Source organism: Staurois parvus, unplaced genomic scaffold (assembly GCF_062004578.1).
Source record: "Staurois parvus isolate SC_StPar_1 unplaced genomic scaffold, SC_StPar_1.0 ptg000913l, whole genome shotgun sequence".
NCBI lineage: Eukaryota > Metazoa > Chordata > Amphibia > Anura > Ranidae > Staurois > Staurois parvus.
This window is the reverse complement of record NW_028318709.1, coordinates 236,583-256,807: the sequence shown is the minus strand read 5'-3', so window position 1 is coordinate 256,807 and position 20,225 is coordinate 236,583. Positions and strand designations below refer to the sequence as shown.

General features: G+C 49.3%; 1 protein-coding gene across 5 annotated transcripts in view; it reads right to left on the bottom strand.

The window, feature by feature from the left end:
• The window catches only part of LOC149442087 (beta-arrestin-1), a 176,406-nt gene that overhangs the window by 52,838 nt on the left and 103,343 nt on the right, over positions 1–20,225 (bottom strand). For all 5 annotated transcript variants that reach the window (XM_089656535.1, XM_089656534.1, XM_089656532.1 and 2 more), the window contains exons 3-8: positions 19,720–19,780; positions 16,573–16,617; positions 12,537–12,733; positions 9,953–10,012; positions 7,384–7,451; positions 102–237 (exon numbers count right to left, since the gene is read on the bottom strand). In XM_089656535.1, coding sequence (XP_089512661.1) covers positions 102–237; positions 7,384–7,451; positions 9,953–10,012; positions 12,537–12,733; positions 16,573–16,617; positions 19,720–19,780 — 567 coding nt within the window. The remainder of the gene's footprint in view (positions 1–101; positions 238–7,383; positions 7,452–9,952; positions 10,013–12,536; positions 12,734–16,572; positions 16,618–19,719; positions 19,781–20,225) is intronic.

Here is a 20,225-nt window from a genome sequence, read left to right as displayed (position 1 = left end):
ATGGTCATCACAGGAGTCCTTGGTGAGGACAGGGTCATAGGTGTCTCCAGGAAGCCCCAACCCATCAATGGACTGGGGTGACCCATTGATTAGAAGGTTACCTCTTTATCCAAAGATGCCTCCAGATGTAAGGGTTTATCAGACATCAGGAACTGTCTTGTGGTTTCGGCCATGGGCTGTGGTCCCGGTCTCTCTGGAGCATACTGCACCTTGCGGATCACTAAACGCACAGAATTCCTGTAAAGGCACAAAGAGAGGGAATAAAGACGGGAGCCACCACTATTCCCATTGGCCCTAACCCACCGGTGCCCAACATTGACCTCCAGGGGATGCTGACACACATGAGGCCACCTGTGAATGCTCGTAGGAAGCCGAAGTTAACTGATTTGGAAGTTGGAAGTGTGACGGCTTGGACCAATATCCAGAAGAGGCCTATTATAGCTACACTGAGGACCAGTCAGTTGATTGATACTCACACCAAACCTATAGAATGCTCGTAGGAAGCCGAAATTAACTGATTTGGAAGTCTGACGGCTTGGACTGAGATCCAAAAGAGGCCTTCTATAGCTACATGGAGGACCAATCAGTTGGGAATATTTTGGGTGCTACTCCAAACCTATAGAATGCTCATAGGAAGCTGAAATTAACTGATTTGGAAGTCTGATGGCTTGGATTGACATCCAAAAGAGGCCTTCTATAGCTACATGGAGGACCAATCAGTTGGGTGTATTTTGGCCAATAATTCAAACCAATAGAATACTCGTAGGAACCCAAAATTAATGGATTTGGAAGTCTGACGGCTTGGACTGATATCCAGAAGAGGCCTTCTATAGCTACATTGAGGACCAATCAGTTGGGAGTATTTTTGGTGATACTCCAAACCTATAGAATGCCCATAGGAACCCGAAATTAACTGATTTGGAAGTCTGACGGTTGGACTGACATCCAGAAGAGGCCTTCTATAGCTACATTGAGGACCAATCAGTTGGGCGTATTGTGGGTGATTCTCCTAACCTATAGAATGCCCATAGGAAGCCAAAATTAGCTGATTTGGAAGTATGACGGTTTGGACTGATATCCAAAAGAGGCCTTCTATAACTACATGGAGGACCAATCAGCTGGGAGTATTTTGGGTGCTTCTCCTAACCTATAGAATGCTCGTAGGAAGCCAAAATTAACTGATTTGGAAGTTTGACGGCTTGGACTGACATCCAAAAGAGGCCTTCTATAGCTACATTGAGGACCAATCAGTTTGGTGTATTTTGGGGGATACTCCAAAGCTTTAAAATGCTCATAGGAAGCCAAAATTAGCTGATTTGGAAGTCTGACATGCAAAAGAGGCCTTCTATAGCTACATTGAGGAGCAATCAGCTGGGAATATGTTGGGTGATACTCCAAACCCATAGAATCGCATGGCCACCATGCTTAGATACGAGAAATATTCTTCTCAGGTGAACTATACACTGTATGTATTACCCTTCTCTTCAGTTCTAGATGAGCCTACATTTGCCTAACTACATCCCTTCCTCAAATGACTGCTAAATGCGAGGATCTGCCGACATGACCACCACCCGACCAATCTCAGTGTCCATTGACGTCAAGTCATGGGGCTACTATAAGACATAAGCATTCACGGGAACTTTTATATATAGCTACTACCAGCAAGAAAGTGTCCTTTCCGATGATGGAGTGGTGAGGACCTCAGTGGTGGTGGGGGAAGGCGTTATTGCCCAGTGTGAGCCGGGTGTATTGGCCGGGAGTAGTCTTGGTAGAGGTCCATGACAGTGGAGTTGCCTAGGTGAGGGAAGGGGCCAGGAATTGAAGAACAGGCACTTGGTTAGATAGAAGGACGGATTAGAGCCTGTTATGGTGGCCAAGGACAGGGGAAGGAGAACAGGCACTTGGTTAGATAGGAGGACTCATTAGAGACTGTTCTGGTGGCCAGGGACAGGGGAAGGAGATCAGGCACTTGGTTAGATAGGAGGACTCATTAGAGCCTGTTCTGGTGGCCAGGGGAAGGAGAACAGGCACTTGGTTAGATAGGAGGACTCATTAGAGCCTGTTCTGGTGGCCAGGGACAGGGGATGGAGATCAGGCACTTGGTTAGATAGGAGGACTCATTAGAGCCTGTTATGGTGGCCAGGGGAAGGAGATCAGGCACTTGGTTAGATAGGAGGACTCATTAGAGCCTGTTATGGTGGCCAGGGGAAGGAGATCAGGCACTTGGTTAGATAGGAGGACTCATTAGAGCCTGTTATGGTGGCCAGGGACAGGGGAAGGAGATCAGGCACTTGGTTAGATAGAAGGACTCATTAGAGCCTGTTATGGTGGCCAGGGACAGGGATTGGAGAACAGGCACTTGGTTAGATAGGAGGACTCATTAGAGCCTGTTATGGTGGCCAAGGACAGCAGAAGGAGATCAGGCACTTGGTTAGATAGGAGGACTCATTAGAGCCTGTTATGGTGGCCAGGGACAGGGGAAGGAGATCAGGCACTTGGTTAGATAGGAAGACTCATTAGAGCCTGTTATGGTGGCCAGGGACAGGGGAAGGAGATCAGGCACTTGGTTAGATAGGAGGACTCATTAGAGCCTGTTATGGTGGCCAGGGACAAAGAAAGGAATTCAGGCACAGTGAGTGGTGGAAGAGAAGGGGGTTGCACTGTAATTTTTTTGCAGTATGATTGGTATGAACAGAGGTGCATTGCCTAGGAGTGGAGTGGTCTAGGCGGGGGTGGGGAAAAGGATAAGAGAGCAGGCACTTGGGTAAGGTGAGTGATCAGAGTCTGTCCTGTTGTGGTGGTCAGGGACCAGAGAAGGTGATTAGACACTTGGGCCCCTAGTATCTTAAAGAAAGGTGATGGAGCAGAGGGTTGCACAGTATTTTTAGTTGGTCTGGACAGAGATGCATTGCCTAGGAGTGGGGTGGTCTAGGCGGGGGTGGGGACAGGGATAAGAGAGCGCACACTTGGGTAGGTTGAGCGATTGGAGTCTGTCCTGTTGTGGTGGCCAGGGACAAGGGAAGGAGATTGGGCACTTGGCACTGCAGTGGTTTGGAGGGGGGTATCAGAGCAGAGGCTTGCTCAGTAGGTGCATTGCTCGGAGGCTGAGCAGTGTAGACAGGGGTGGGGACAGGGAGAAAAGAGCAGGAAATCTGCTAGGGTGAGTGATTGTAGACTGGTGTCATATGGTGGCCTGAGACACAGGACGGAAATTAGGGACACGGGACCTTAGTGGTTTGGAGGGGGTGACTGAGCCTGGTATCGCACGGTCATTTATTTGCAGTCTAATTGGGCTGCACAGAGGTGCATTGTCTGGGAGTGGAGTGGTCTAGGCAGGGGTGGGGCAGGATCTGGGCAGGAGGAGAGATCGAAGTCTGTCCTGTTGTGGTGGCCAGGAATAATGGGAGGAGATCAGGCACATGGGACCATGATGGTTTGGAGGGGGTGGCTGAGCAGAGGGTTGCATGGTAATTTTTTGCAGTCTGATTGGCCTGGACAGAGGTTCATTGTCTGGGAGTGGAGTGCCCTAGGCGGGGGTGGGGACAAGAATAGGTGAGCAGGCACTTGGATAAGGGGAGTGATTGTGATTTGTCCTGTTGTGCTGGCCAGGAACAAGGGGAGGAGATCAGGCACCTGGGACCATAATGGTTTGGAGGGGGTGGATTAGCAGAGGGTTGCACAGTAATTTTTCTGCAGTCTAATTGGCCTGGACAGAGGTGCATTGCCTGGGAGTGGAGTGGTCTAGGCGGGGGGCGGGGTCAGGAACTTGGGTAGTAGGAGTGATCGGAGCATGGGGGATCCGCAGTCACTCGTCTGCAGTCTAATTGGCCTGGACAGAGGTGCATTGCCTGGGAGTGGAGTGGTCTAGGCGGGGGGCGGGGTCAGGAACTTGGGTAGTAGGAGTGATCGGAGCATGGGGGATCCGCAGTCACTCGTCTGCAGTCTAACTGGCCTGGACAGAGGAGCATTGCCTAGGAGTAGAGTGGTCTAAGCGGGGGCGGGGACAGGCACTTGGTTAGTAGGAGTAATCGGAGCATGAGGGATCCGCAGTCACTTGTCTGCAGTCTAATTGGCCTGGACAGAGATACATTTCCTGGGAGTGGAGTGGTCTAAGCGGGGGCGGGGACAGGCACTTGGGTAATAGGAGTGATAGGAGCATGGGGGATCCACAGTCACTTGTCTGCAGTCTAATTGGCCCGGACAAAGGTGCATTTGCCTGGGAGTGGAGAGATCTAGGCGGGGGCGGGACATTTAAAGCCCATTACACCCAATGGTGCTCCACCATACCCAAGACCAGAATCGGCAAGAATGTTCCGGCCCATTAGACGATGCCTGTGCCGGCACATGGGATCATATTTATAAAAGAAGCATATGTGACGTTCATTAAACATTCACCGCAGGTGAATCTTCCTGGGGCCCGGGGTGAACGTCACATTCTCTGCTGCATAACCATTCCCTAGAATAATAGAACATTTCGGGATTTTCTCTTTGCTCCCGATCCTCCGGAGGAGCGCGGCGCCTTTGTCGGTGTAAACACGTCACGCGGAATCGTTGGCAGCGCCGCAAATCGCTCCCTCCGGAACGCAGTCAGCATGTTACAGACACGTCGGGGTTGGGGGGAGGGGAGGATGAAGTCTAGCGGAAGAAGAGAATGCTCCTCCGCCCCGACAGGAGAAGAGCCACGGGTGAGGTCAGCGGAGGATCGGCCATGTCTTGGATATGAAATCACCCCGATCGTACGGTGCCCATGGAGATACCGGATACAAAGAAGACCTGTTACATTGTTGCATAGATAGTCCGGAGGAGACAAAGACACAAATACGGAGCTTATGGGGATACCGGATACAAAGAAGACCTGTTACATAGTTGCATAGATAGTCCGGAGGAGACAAAGACACAAATACGGTGCCCATGGGGATACCGGATACAAAGAAGACCTGTTACATTGTTGCATAGATAGTCCAGAGGAGACAAAGACACAAGTACAGTGCCCATGGGGATACCGGATACAAAGAAGACCTGTTACATTGTTGCATAGATAGTCCGGAGGAGACAAAGACACAAGTCCATCCAGTTCATCCAACCGAGTAGAAAACCTCCGAATACAGAAGCCAACACCCACCACGGATCCAGAGGAAGGCAAATAAAACCCAGATGAAGAATGTCCTCCCTCTGTAATGGTCTCCATGAACATAGCGATCCCTTCAATTGTCCCCGCAGGGGCGTGCATGGCCAGGATAGGCTGGGCTCACCCTCCGGAGATGGGGGAGTATACCTGGAAAGTAGCGGTGGGCTTGGTGTTCAGAGCAAACGTAAGTTGGACATCGGCCATTCGTGTGTTCGGAGAACACGAGAACAGTAAGAGCTTTCAGTGGGCTGTTCACCCGCCGTACCCCACAATTCATCCCGCATGATGACGTCTCAAGGTGGCTGAGTGACCCCGCTCCCTTGTGACGTCATCGTAGAACTGTCATCCCAGCACAGCCATCAGACGGTAGGAGCCAGTGTTTGAGAGCAGAGTGTTTCTTTTTTTCCTTCTTCTTTTCTCGGTTAGCAGGCATCGTGATTGACGTTGGATCTACTTCGGGGGGGGGGGGGGGATTTTTTTTTATATATTCCTGTTTTATCAACATGGGGACAAGGTGCTTTGTGGGGGGGGGGGCATGTTACCTGGTATGGTTCGGGGAGAGGGGGAGCTTGCTCGCCCCCCCCTTTCCTGACCTGCATGCTCGGATAAGGGCTTAGTATGGATTTTGGGGGGGACCCCCACGCTATTTTTCTTTTCAGTTTGCCGTGGGGGTTCCCCTCAAAATCTATACCAGACCCAAAGGGCTTGGTAAGGATGGGGGAAGGGGGAATCCATGCATTTTTTTTTTTTTTATTGTCGGGCAATGCCAGCAATTCTCTCTACATTCAGCTGTGAGTGGGGAACCCCACTGACACCAGGAACCCCACTGACACCAGGAACCCCACTGACACCAGGAACATGAACGAATGTCTCACTACTAAAATATCGCGTGACTTCATCATAGAACTCCCGCCGGATTGTAGTCACTGAGCGGGATCGCACCACATCCTCAGATGCAGGAAGATACCGCTCAGTGAATGGTTCCTGTTCGAAGCTCGCGGTTGAATTTTTGTTAGGTTCGAATGTTCGACCGCGAACCGACCAGGAGGGTGTTCAGCCCATCACTATTGGTAAGGGTGGGGTTTGGCCTCCAGTGATAGTATAAGTACAGAAGTGTCATCCAGGCAATAGACTGGGGTATATACTTGGGAAGGGTGAGGTTCGGCCTGATACTACTGATAGTATGAATACAGAAGTTCTGTACAAGCCATAGGCAGGAAACATATTGCTGGGAACAAGGCTGGAGGGGGAAGTTTGGCCTCCCATGATTGTATAAGTACAGAAGTGTCATCCAGGCCATAGACTGGTAGAGGATATGTGGGAAGAGTGGGGTTTGGCCTCCAGTGATAGTATAAGTACAGAAGTGTCATCCAAGCCATAGGCTGGTAGAGGATATGTGGGAAGAGTGGGGTTTGGCCCCCCGTGATAGTATAAGTACAGAAGTGTCATCCGGGCCATAGGCTGGTAGAGGATATGTGGGAAGAGTGGGGTTTGGCCTCCAGTGATAGTATAAGTACAGAAGTGTCATCCAAGCCATAGGCTGGTAGAGGATATGTGGGAAGAGTGGGGTTTGGCCTCCAGTGATAGTATAAGTACAGAAGTGTCATCCAAGCCATAGGCTGGTAGAGGATATGTGGGAAGAGTGGGGTTTGGCCTCCAGTGATAGTATAGGTACAGAAGTGTCATCCAAGCCATAGGCTGGTAGAGGATATGTGGGAAGAGTGGGGTTTGGCCTCCAGTGATAGTATAAGTACAGAAGTGTCATCCAAGCCATAGGCTGGTAGAGGATATGTGGGAAGAGTGGGGTTTGGCCTCCAGTGATAGTATAGGTACAGAAGTGTCATCCAAGCCATAGGCTGGTAGAGGATATGTGGGAAGAGTGGGGTTTGGCCTCCAGTGATAGTATAAGTACAGAAGTGTCATCCAAGCCATAGGCTGGTAGAGGATATGTGGGAAGAGTGAGCTTTGGCCTCCAGTGATAGTATAGGTACAGAAGTGTCATCCAAGCCATAGGCTGGTAGAGGATATGTGGGAAGAGTGGGGTTTGGCCTCCAGTGATAGTATAGGTACAGAAGTGTCATCCAAGCCATAGGCTGGTAGAGGATATGTGGGAAGAGTGGGGTTTGGCCCCCCGTGATAGTATAAGTACAGAAGCACTGTAGGAGCCGTAGACTCGGTGAGTATCCCGATCCCTCGGAGGAACTGATGAGGAACATGTGATGCAGAACACCGAACACCTAGAAATATATTGTTACCTTTTATGGATTTTCTCCTCCAATGTCTCGGCACAGAAAGCCTTCACCTCATAGTCCACACCACAGGCCTGGGGGGCCGAGAAACAAATGTCATCCACAATCTCCTTCTAATAACAATGTATCACCCTGAGAGCCCCCCCTGTCCTATAATAACAATGTATCACCCTGAGAGCCCCCCCTGTCCTATAATAACAATGTATCACCCTGAGAGCCCCCCTGTCCTATAATAACAATGTATCACCCTGAGAGCCCCCCCTGTCCTATATTAACAATGTATCACCCTGAGAGCCCCCCCTGTCCTATAATAACAATGTATCACCCTGAGAGCCCCCCTGTCCTATAATAACAATGTATCACCCTGAGAGCCCCCCCTGTCCTATAATAACAATGTATCACCCTGAGAGCCCCCGCTGTCCTATAATAACAATGTATCACCCTGAGAGCCCCCGCTGTCCTATAATAACAATGTATCACCCTGAGAGCCCCCCGCTGTCCTATAATAACAATGTATCACCCTGAGAGGCCCCGCTGTCCTATAACAACAATGTATCACCCTGAGAGCCCCCCCTGTCCTATAATAACAATGTATCACCCTGAGAGCCACCCCTGTCCTATAATAACAATGTATCACCCTGAGAGCCACCCCTGTCTTATAATAACAATGTATCACCCTGAGAGCCCCCACTGTCCTATAACAACAATGTATCACCCTGAGAGCCCCCGCTGTCCTATAATAACAATGTATCACCCTGAGAGCCCCCGCTGTCCTATAATAACAATGTATCACCCTGCGAGCCCCCACTGTCCTATAACAACAATGTATCACCCTGAGAGCCCCCCCTGTCCTATAATAACAATGTATCACCCTGAGAGCCCCCCCTGTCCTATAATAACAATGTATCACCCTGAGAGCCCCCGCTGTTCTATAATAACAATGTATCACCCTGAGAGCCCCCCCTGTCCTATAATAAAAATGTATCACCCTGAGAGCCCCCCTGTCCTATAATAACAATGTATCACCCTGAGAGCCCCCGCTGTCCTATAATAACAATGTATCACCCTGAGAGCCCCCACTGTCCTATAATAACAATGTATCACCCTGAGAGCCCCCCCTGTCCTATAATAACACTGTATCACCCTGAGAGCCCCCCCGTCCTATAATAACAATGTATCACCATGAGAGCCCCCCCTGTCCTATAATAACAATGTATCACCCTGAGAGCCCCCACTGTCCTATAATAACAATGTATCACCCTGAGAGCCCCCACTGTCCTATAATAACAATGTATCACCCTGAGAGCCCCCCCTGTCCTATAATAACAATGTATCACCCTGAGAGCCCCCACTGTCCTATAATAACAATGTATCACCATGAGAGCCCCCCCTGTCCTATAATAACAATGTATCACCCTGAGAGCCCCCCCTGTCCTATAATAACAATGTATCACCCTGAGAGCCCCCCCTGTCCTATAATAACAATGTATCACCCTGAGAGCCCCCACTGTCCTATAATAACAATGTATCACCCTGAGAGCCCCCCCTGTCCTATAATAACAATGTATCACCCTGAGAGCCCCCACTGTCCTATAATAACAATGTATCACCCTGAGAGCCCCCACTGTCCTATAATAACAATGTATCACCCTGAGAGCCCCCACTGTCCTATAATAACAATGTATCACCCTGAGAGCCCCCCCTGTCCTATAATAACAATGTACCACACTGAACATCAATGTTCCTCTCGAGCTCAGCACCAATGTCCCTCCCCAGCTCAGCACCAATGTCCCTCCCCAGATCAGCACCAATGTCCCTCCCCAGCTCAGCTCCAATGTCCCTCCCCAGATCAGCACCAATGTCCCTCCCCAGCTGAGCACCAATGTCCCTCCCCAGCTCAGCACCAATGTCCCTCCCCAGCTCAGCACCAATGTCCCTCCCCAGCTCAGCACCAATGTCCCTCCCCAGCTCAGCTCCAATGTCCCTCCCCAGCTCAGCACCAATGTCCCTCACTGTACTGTACAATAGTGTTCATCCCCCCCACTAAACACCAATGTCCCTCCCTCTATGAACACCAATGTCCCTCCCCCAATGAACACCAATGTCCCTCCCCCACTGAGACCCAATGTTACATCCCTACTGCCTCTAATGCCAACCTCACCCCCCCCCAAAAAAAAATTACACCTAAATATTCAGAGTCTAACATGAACAAGAGGATCGGACTACCGTCACTCTCTCCAGTAGACATGCAGCCTCTGGGGCCCCCAGCCAGGCCCCTCTGCTGGGATTTCCTCCATTGCACCGGTCATTTCCTGGGCCATACTGGGGTACAATATGGTGCATCTGTCTTGTTTCTTACAATGGGGGAGAATGTGTGGTCAGTGAAAATAAAAAGCCCCCTTTTTGCCTATAGCCCTGGGTCTACTCATCCTAATGGCAAGTCTGGTCCTGCAGAACTGTACCACCCACCCGCCGTCCAATCAGCACTTCCAGGTGGAGAATCCACGCGTGTGATCTTACACCCTGCCACCAGGGGGCAGATCAGCACCTCTATTCGATTAAATATATAATATACCTTTCCAGTGTCCTCGGGCCCCGGCTGGAGGGTCACTGAACAGGGGAGGTTTGGTGGGATCTGTAGACGGCAGAGAAAAAAAAATGAATATAGACATGACATCATCTTTTAGTAATAATAATTATACATGATGAGATGAGTGGAGGAATATGTTACTAAACATCGGTAGATTCCGGTCACTGAATTGGGTAATGGATACAAATATGAGCAGAGTAAGGAAGTAAGAGTGGAGGTAGTTACCAAACCGGCCAGGGTGACTCTTCCAATACCGAGGAGGGAACACCTACACCAAGGCAACTACTGAGAGCCCAGGTATCTCATGGACTTAAATGTCCTCCTTAATACATCCCTCCCCGTTCCCCGAGCTCCTTTATCTTCTCTTCACTATAAACACCTCATATAAACCAACAACTTGTGCTTTCGGATGGAGATGGAAAGGTTTGGACCAGCCATTCTTAACCATTTCAACGTAGAGGAACCCTCGAAGTAACTTTCTGGTCTCATGGAACTTTCTGGTCTATGTCACAAGGGGTATGGGTTCAGTGTCACAAGGGGTATGGGTTCAGTGTCACAAGGGGTATGGGTTCGGTGTCACAAGGGGTATGGGTTCAGTGTCACAAGGGGTATGGGTTCAGTGTCACAAGGGGTATGGGTTCAGTGTCAAAAGAGGTATGGGTTCAGTGTCACAAGGGGTATGGGTTCAGTGTCACAAGGGGTATGGGTTCAGTGTCACAAGGGGTATGGGTTCAGTGTTACAGGGGGTATGGGTTCAGTGTCACAGGGGGTATGGATTCAGTGTCACAAGGGGTATGGGTTCAGTGTCACAAGGGGTATGGGTTCAGTGTCACAAGGGGTATGGGTTCAGTGTTACAGGGGGTATGGGTTCAGTGTCACAGGGGGTATGGATTCAGTGTCACAAGGGGTATGGGTTCAGTGTCACAGGGGGTTCGGGGTCAGTGTCATGGGGGTATGGGGTCAGGTTTACGGGAGGTATGGGGTCAGGGTGATAGGGGGTACAGGGTTAGTGTCTTAGGGGATACAGGATCAAGGTCACAGGGGGTAGATGGTCAGGGTGACAGGGGATACAGGGTCAGGCTCACAGGGGATACAGGGTTGGTGTCACAGGGGGTATGTGGTCAGTGTCATGAGGGATACAGGTAAGTGTCATGGGGGTACAAGTTCAGAGTCACAGGGGAAATAGGGTCAGAGTCAGAGGGGGTACAGGGTCAGGGACACATGGGAGGGCACAGGGTATGTGTTGCAGAGGGTAGAGGGTCAAAGTTACAGGAAGTTCAGGGTCAGGGACAAAGGGGGTACAGGGTCAGGGACAAAGGGGGTACAGGGCCAGGCACAAAGGGGGTACAAGGTCAGTGTCACAGGGTGTACAAGGTCAGTGTCACAGGGTGTACAAGGTCAGTGTCACAGGGGGGTACAGGGTCAGTATCATAGGGGTACAGGGTCAGTGACACAGAGTATGTGTCACAGGGAGTACAGGATCTATGTCACAGGGGGTACAGGGTCAATGTCACAGGGGGTACAGGGTCAGTGTCACAGGGGGTACAGGGTCAGTGTCACAGGGGGTACAGGGTCAATGTCACAGGGGGTACAGGGTCAGTGTCACAGGGGGTACAGAGTCAGAGTCACAGGAGGTACAGGGTCAGTGTCACGGGGGTACAGGGTCAGTGTCACGGGGGGTACAGAGTCAGTGTCATGGGGGTACAGGGTCAGTGTCACAGGAGGTACAGGGTCAGCGTCACGGGGGTACAGGGTCAAAGTCACAGGGGGGTGCAGAGTCAGTATCACGGGGGTACAGAGTCAGTGTCACAGGGGTAGACAGTCAGTGATACGGGGGTACACAGTCAGTGTCACGGGGGTACAGAGTCAGTGTCACAGGGGGTACAGAGTCAGTGTCACAGGGGTACAAAGTCAGTGTCACAGGGGGTACAGGGTCAGTGTCACAGGGGGTACAGGGTCAGTGTCACGGGGGTACAGAGTCAGTGTCACGGGGGGTACAGAGTCAGTGTCACGGGGGGTACAGGGTCAGTGTCACAAGGGGGTACAGGGTCAGTGTCACAGGGGGTACAGGGTCAGTGTCACAGGGGGTACAGGGTCAGTGTCACGGGGGTACAGAGTCAGTGTCACAGGGGGTACAGGGTCAGTGTCACAGGGGGTACAGGGTCAGTGTCACGGGGGTACAGAGTCAGTGTCACAGGGGGTACAGGATCAGTGTCAAAGGGGGAACAGGGTCAGTGTCACAGGGGGTACAGGGTCAGTGTCACGGGGGCACAGAGTCAGTGTCACAGGGGGTACAGAGTCAGTGTCACGGGGGGTACAGGGTCAGTGTCACAGGGGGTACAGGGTCAGTGTCACAGGGGGTACAGGGTCAGTGTCACAGAGGGTACAGGGTCAATCCTTAATGCCACAGTGATGGATGCATGCTATCTTTCCAGGCATACAAATGTTTAATTTGCCTCAACAAACTGACCCCCTTCCACCCCCTTCCCCCCCCGACCCCATGGAAGCCCTTTGGGTAGTTCTAGTTACTGTTACACCACTCAGAGGTCCCAATGATCCTCCCCCCTACCTCGAAGGTGAACGGGTAGGCGTGCTCGCCCAGCTTCTTGATCAAACGTTCCTGCAGTCGAGTCAGCGGCTTCTTCTCCTCCGGGACGGGTGGGAAAGCCTGAATGTTGGCAACAAAAAGGTCTTTGCGGAACGTCAAGCCCAAAACATCGAGATCCTCCCGGCCATAACGGAACGCGCAGGTCAGAGTCACGAATACTGGAGGAAGAAAACAAATATGTAAAAACCAAATTATCTTCACGCAGAAGACACACCAAGCTTTAATTAGAAACCTCTGACTCGGCTTTGGTTTTCTAAAGACATAAAACCGATTCCCCTCTGACGTTTAGGAGGTTGTGTTGGGGGAGATCTTGTGATCGGGGGACCGCCGGTACTTTCTAATTAGATGTTTTGCTGTGTAATTCCATTTTAAACTCATCACGGGGACTTTATGGGAACTCACATGTCAAGAACAATCACCAACTTCTGTAGGCTGAGCTCACACGGCTTGCACTTAGCCTGGATGCAAAAAACGTGCACGTTAGTGCGCTGTGGTGCTATCAATTCTTAATGGCACCCAAACGCTCCTTGCTAACGGACATGTGCTGCAGTACACCACATCGTAAAGTAAGACGCTACGGTGTGCCTCGGTACAAAGACTAATACATGTACATTTTTGGTGGGATTTAGTGTGGTAGGCCGCCCATCTAAAATTCAAGGGGCTGCTTTATTACTTCAAATCCTCGTTCTCATATTTATCTCCTTGATTATTTTGTGGAAAAGCAAAATATCCCTCTGTGTGTCAATCTTCTCCAAGATTCTTCTTCAAGAATCTTCATTCTTCTTCTCCAAGAATCTTCTAAGCTCAGGCAAAAATCATCCAGTTTCTTAGGCCTTTGCCTTTGACCAATTTAGGATTCTTCAGGCCACCAAACACCAGCTTAGACTCTTTAGATTCTTATAGCCTCTGCCATAGACCAGCTTAGACTGTTTAGGGTCTTTGGGCCTCTGTCATATACCAGCTTAGACACTTTAGGTTCTTTGGGCCTCTGCCATAGACCAGCTTAGACACTTTAGGTTCTTATAGCCTCTGCCATAGACCAGCTTAAACACTTTAGGTTCTTATAGCCTCTGCCATAGACCAGCTTAAACACTTTAGGTTCTTTGGGCCTCTGACATATACCAGCTTAGACTGTTTAGGGTCTTTGGGCCTCTGCCATAGACCAGCTTAGACTGTTTAGGGTCTTTGGGCCTCTGTCATATACCAGCTTAGACACTTTAGGTTCTTTGGGCCTCTGCCATAGACCAGCTTAGACACTTTAGGTTCTTATAGCCTCTGCCATAGACCAGCTGAAACACTTTAGGTTCTTATAGCCTCTGCCATAGACCAGCTTAAACACTTTAGGTTCTTTGGGCCTCTGACATATACCAGCTTAGACTGTTTAGGGTCTTTGGGCCTCTGACATAGATCAGCTTAGACTGTTTAGGGTCTTTGGGCCTCTGTCATATACCAGTTTAGACACTTTAGGTTCTTTGGGCCTCTGCCATAGACCAGCTTAGACTGTTTAGGGTCTTTGGGCCTCTGACATAGATCAGCTTAGACTGTTTAGGGTCTTTGGGCCTCTGTCATATACCAGTTTAGACACTTTAGGTTCTTTGGGCCTCTGCCATAGACCAGCTTAGATACTTTAGGTTCTTCTAGCCTCTGCCATAGACCAGCTTAAACACTTTAGGTTTTTTGGGCCTCTGACATATACCAGCTTAGACTGTTTAGGGTCTTTGGGCCTCTGTCATATACCAGCTTAGACACTTTAGGTTCTTTGGTCCCCTGTCATAGACCAGCATAGACACTTCAGGTTCTTTTAACCTCTTCCATAGATTAGTTAAGACTCTTTAGGTTCTTTGGCCTCTGCCATAGACCAGCATACACTCTTTAGATTCTTTGGGCCTCTGACATAGACCAGCTTAGACACTTTAGATTCTTTTGGCCTCTGACATAGACCAGCTTAGACTCTTTAGGTTCTTTTGGCCTCTGACATAGACCAGCTTAGACTCTTTAGGCTCTTTTGGCCTCTGCCATAGACCAGTTTAGACTCTTTAGGATTCTTTGGGCATCTGCCATAGACCAGCTTAGACTCTTTGGGCCTCTGTCAAAGGCCCGCTTGGACTCTTTACGTTCTTTTGACCTCTGCCATAGACCAGCTTAGACATATTATGTTCTTTGGTCGGTTAAGACTCTTTAGGTTCTTTGGCCTCTGCCATAGACCAGCTTACACTCTTTAGATTCTTTGGGCATCTGCCATAGACCAGCTTAGACACTTTAGGTTCTTTGGGCCTCTGCTATAGATCTTCTTAGACTCTTTAGGTTCTTTTGACCTATGCAATAGACCAGCTTAGATGTATTAGGTTTTTCTGGGCCTCTGCCATAGATCAGTTTAGACTCTTTAGGTTCTTTGGCCTCTGCCATAGACCAGCTTAGACATATTATATTCTTTGGTCGGTTAAGACTCTTTAGGTTCTTTGGCCTCTGCCATAGACCAGCTTACACTCTTTAGATTCTTTGGGCCTCTGCCATAGACCAGCTTAGACTCTTTGGGCCTCTGTCATAGACCCGCTTGGACTCTTTACGTTCTTTTGACCTATGCCATAGACCAGCTTAGACATATTATGTTCTTTGGTCGCTTAAGACTCTTTAGGTTCTTTGGCCTCTGCCATAGACCAACTTACACTCTTTAGATTCTTTGGGCATCTGCCATAGACCGGCTTAGACACTTTAGGTTCTTTGGGCCTCTGCTATAGATCTTCTTAGACTCTTTAGGTTCTTTTGACCTATGCAATAGACCAGCTTAGATATATTAGGTTTTTCTGGGCCTCTGCCATAGATCAGTTTAGACTCTTTAGGTTCTTTGGCCTCTGCCATAGACCAGCTTACATTCTTTAGATTCTTTGAGCATCTGCCATAGACCAGCTTAGACTCTTTAGGTTCTTTGGGCCTCTGCTATAGATCTTCTTAGGCTCCTTAGGTTCTTTTGACCTATGCCATCGATCAACTTAGATATTTTAGGTTTTTTGAGCCGCTGCCATAGATCAGCTTAGACTCTTTAGGTTCTTTGGGCCTCTGCCATAGATCAGCTTAGACTCTTTAGGTTCTTTGGGCCTCTGCTATAGATCATCTTAGACTCTTTAGATTTTTTTTTACCTCTGCCATAGACCAGCGTAGACTCTTTAGGTTCTTTGGCCTCTGCCATAGACCAGCTTACTCTCTAGATTCTTTGGGCATCTGCCATAGACCAGCTTAGACACTTTAGGTTCTCTGACCTCTGCCATAGACCAGATGAAACACTTTAGGTTATTTGGGCTTCTGCCATAGACCAACTTAGACTCTTTAGATTCTTTTGGCTTCTGCTGGAGACCAACCTAGACTCTTTGGGTTCATTGGTTCCCTGCCATAGACCAGTTTAGATTTTTAGGTTCTCTGGGTCTCTGCCATTGACCAGCTTAGATTCTTTAGGTTCTTTTTACACCTCTGCTGCAGGTCTGCTGCTAGAGTTCTTTAGGTCTCTGTAACAAGCCAGTGTAGATTCTGTAGACCCAGACAGGTGGATACCTTCCAGTTGCTTGGGCCTCTAACACTGGCCAACTTAGGATTTTGTGGGTCTCTTCCATAGGTCAGCTTGAATTGCTTGGGTCCAAGTGGCAGCCAGTAGAACAAACCTCTTCTTCTTTCTGGTATTCTCCCCCAGGCAAAAGCCTGTGAGGAATGAAAAAAACTTCTACAAAGACCTTCTCACAAGGCGAAGCCTGGGAGACAAGGACCTTTTTAGAATCTCACTCCAAATATTTATCATTTTCCTTAGCCCACACCCCCGGCATGAACCCCTTAGTAATTGGCTGAGACAACAAATATTTGTAACCCCTTACACTATAATTTCTTACTCTATCCACTGGAGGACACTCAACAGGTAGAAGCAACCAATGTCTTGGGCTTAGGAGAAACCCAACAATCGTATTATTATACCGATGACCCTAGAAGAAGATAACTAGAGAACATAGATTACCTTTCCGCTCCTTCAGATATTCAGGGTCAACCAGAACAACACCATCTAGAGGAGGGAGAAAAAAATTCTTTAGAGCTCAAAAGAGTAAGAGGGAAGGGGGGAGAAGCAAGGAGGAGAGAGAGAGAGAGAGAGAGAGAGAGAGAAAGAGAGAAAGAAAAAAGAAAGATACGGGAGTGGAAGGGAGAAAAAAGAGAGATTAGAGAAGCAGAGAGACCAATAAATGTAGGAGAGGGGGAGAGAGAACAAGAGATGTTCGGGAGAAAGAACAAGAGATGTGAGAGAGGGAGAAAGAGAAAGAGAGATGCAGGAGAGGGAGAGAGAGAACGAGAGATGAGGGAGAGGGAGAGAGAGAACGAGAGATGCGGGAGAGGGAGAGAGAGAATGAGAGATGTGGGAGAGGGAGAGAGAGGGAGAATGAGAGAAATGTGGAAGAGGGTGAATGAGAGATGCTGGAGAAATAAAACGAGAGATGCAGAAGAGATAGAACAAGAGATGCGGGAGAGGGAAAGAGTGAATGAGAATGAGAGATGAGGGAGAGGGAGACAGAATGAGAGATGCAGGACAGGGTGGGAAGAGAATGAGAAATAAAGGAGAGGGAGAACGAGAGATGTGGGGGAGGAAGAGAGAGACCGAGAGATGAGGGAGAGAGAGTGAACAAGAGATGTTTGAGAGGGAGAGAGATGCAGGAGAGAGAGAGAGAGAAATGTGAGAGAGGGAGAGAGACAACGTGAGATGCGGGAGAGTGAGAATGAGAGATGAGGGAGAGAGAGAATGAGAGATGCGGGAGAGAGAGAATGAGAGATGAGGGAGAGAGAGAATGAGAGATGCGGGAGAGGGAGAGAGAGAATGAGAGATGCGGGAGAGAGAGAATGAGAGATGCGGGAGAGAGACAATGAGAGATGCAAGAGAGAGAGAGAGAGAGAGAGAGAATGGGAGATGCGAGAGAGAGAGAGAGAGAGAGAGAGAGAGAATGAGAGATGAGGGAGAGAGGGAGAGATAGAATGGGAGATGCGAGGGAGAGAGAGAGAGAGAGAGAGAGAGAATGAGAGATGAGGGAAAGAGGGAGAGATAGAATGAGAGATGCGGGAGAGAGAGAATGAGAGATGAGGGAGAGAGAGAATGAGAGATGAGGGAGAGAGAAAATGAGAGATGCGGGATAGGGAGAGAGAGAATGAGAGATGAGGGAGAGAGGGGGAGGGAGAATGAGAGATGCGGGATAGGGAGAGAGAGAATGAGAGATGCGGGAGAGGGAGAGAGAGAATGAGAGATGCGGGAGAGGGAGCGAGAGAATGAGAGATGCGGGAGAGAGAGAATGAGAGGTGTGGGGGAGAGAGAGAATGGGAGATGCGAGAGAGAGAGAGAATGGGAGATGAGGGAGAGAGAGAGAGAATGGGAGGAGAGGGAGAGAGAGAATGAGAGATGAGGGAGAGCGACAATGAGAGATGAGGGAGAGCGACAATGAGAGATGAGGGGGAGAGACAATGAGAGATGAGGGGGAGAGACAATGAGAGATGAGGGGGAGAGAGAGAGAGAATGAGAGATGAGGGAGAGAGAGAATGAGAGATGCGGGAGAGGGAGAGAGAGAATGAGAGATGCGGGGTAGGGAGAGAGAGAATGAGAGATGAGGGAGAGAGAGAATGAGAGATGTGGGATAGGGAGAGAAAGAATGAGAGATGAGGGAGAGAGAGAGAGAATGAGAGATGCGGGAGAGAGAGAATGAGAGATGTGGGAGAGAGAGAGAGAGTGGGAGATGAGAGAGAGAGAGAATGGGAGATGAGAGAGAGAATGGGAGATGAGAGAGAGAATGGGAGATGGGGGAGAGAGACAATGAGCGATGAGGGAGAGAGGGAGAGAGAGAATGAGAGATGAGGGAGGGAGAGAATGAGGGAGGGAGAGAATGAGAGATGAGGGAGAGGGAGAATGAGAGACGAGACGAGAGAGAGAGAGAGAGAGAGAGAGAGAGAGAGACGTGGGAGAGGGAGAGAGAGAATGAGAGATGAGGGAGAGAGAATGAGAGAGAGAGGGCGAGAGAGAATGAGAGATGAGGGAGAGAGAGAATGAGAGTTGAGGGAGAGAGAGAATGAGAGACGCGAGAGGGAGAGGGAGAGAGAGAGAGGGAATGAGATGTGGGAGAGGGAGAATGAGAGATGCAGGAGAGAGAGAGAGGGTGAGAGATGCGGGGGTGAGAGATGCGGGAGTGGGAGAGAGAGAATGAGAGATGAGGGAGAGGGAGAATGAGAGATGCGAGAGAGAGAGAGAGAGAGAGAGAGAGGGGGGAGAGAGAGAGATGAGGGAGAGAGAGAACAAGAGATGAGGGTGAGAGATGAGGGAGAGAGAGGGGGGAATGAGGGAGAGAGAGAGAGATGGGGGAGAGGGAGAATGAGAGATGAGGAAGAGGGAGAATGAGAGATGTGGGGGGGAGAGAGAGGGAGGGAGAGAGAGAACGAGAGATGAGGGAGGGAGAGAACGAGAGATGATGGGGAGAGAGAACGAGAGATGAGGGAGAGAGAGAATGAGAGATGTGGGAGAGGGAGAGAGAGAGAGATGAGGGAGAGAGAGAACGAGAGATGAGGGGGGGGAGAACGAGAGATGAGGGAGAGAGAGAGAGAGAGATGAGGGAGGGAGAGAACGAGAGATGAGGGAGGGAGAGAACGAGAGATGAGGGAGGGAGAGAACGAGAGATGAGGGGGGGAGAGAACGAGAGATGAGGGGGGGAGAGAACGAGAGATGAGGGAGAGAGAGAGATGAGGAGAGAGAGAATGAGAGATGAGGGAGGGAGAGAACGAGAGATGAGGGAGAGAGAGAAAGGGAGAGAGGGAGAGAGAGAATGAGAGATGAGGGAGAGAGAGAACGAGAGATGAGGGAGAGAGAGAACGAGAGATGAGGGAGAGAGAGAACGAGAGATGAGGGAGAGAGAGAACGAGAGATGAGGGAGAGGGCGAGAGTATAAGAGACAGATGGGAGAAGAAAGAGCACAGACATACACGGGGGAGGAAGAGACAGACAGGAGAGGGAGAGAACTTTATAAATCTGAAGTATTGCTTTAAAAAAAATGTTTGTGTTTTTTTTAAGAGGTGATGTGATTGGTCAAATAATCATCATCTTCAGGTTATTTTCTTCAGGACCAATAGCCAATAGAATACTCACCAACGGGATCCACAACATCTATGTGATCCACAAAGTCCCTCTTCCCCAGGTATACAGTGAGCTGAAATGACACAAAGCAGCCATAATATCACAGATGGTTCATGCAGACAGTGAAGGAGGCAAAAAACGAATGTTATCAGGTTGTTTCCTGTGCTGGTTGAACGTTTATCATCAATTTAAAGCTGAAAATAACACATCTGGCCATTAGATGGTGATAAGTATCACTGACACTTAGCACCATCTAATGACCAAATGTGGTATTTTCGGTTTTAAATCAAGGATTTACATTCAACCACCACAGGAAATAGGCTGATAACATTCATTTTTTTCTGTTTGCCCCATTTTCATAAAACAAATGTACTTGCACTTTCACAGGGCAAATTGGTATGCATTTTTTAAATACATCCCGAGGTGTGTTACATTTACAGCTTTTCATATTGAAGGGGGGGGGGGGGGGGCAGTTTATTCATTTTTAATACCTTTTGTACAAAGTAAAAAAAAAAAAC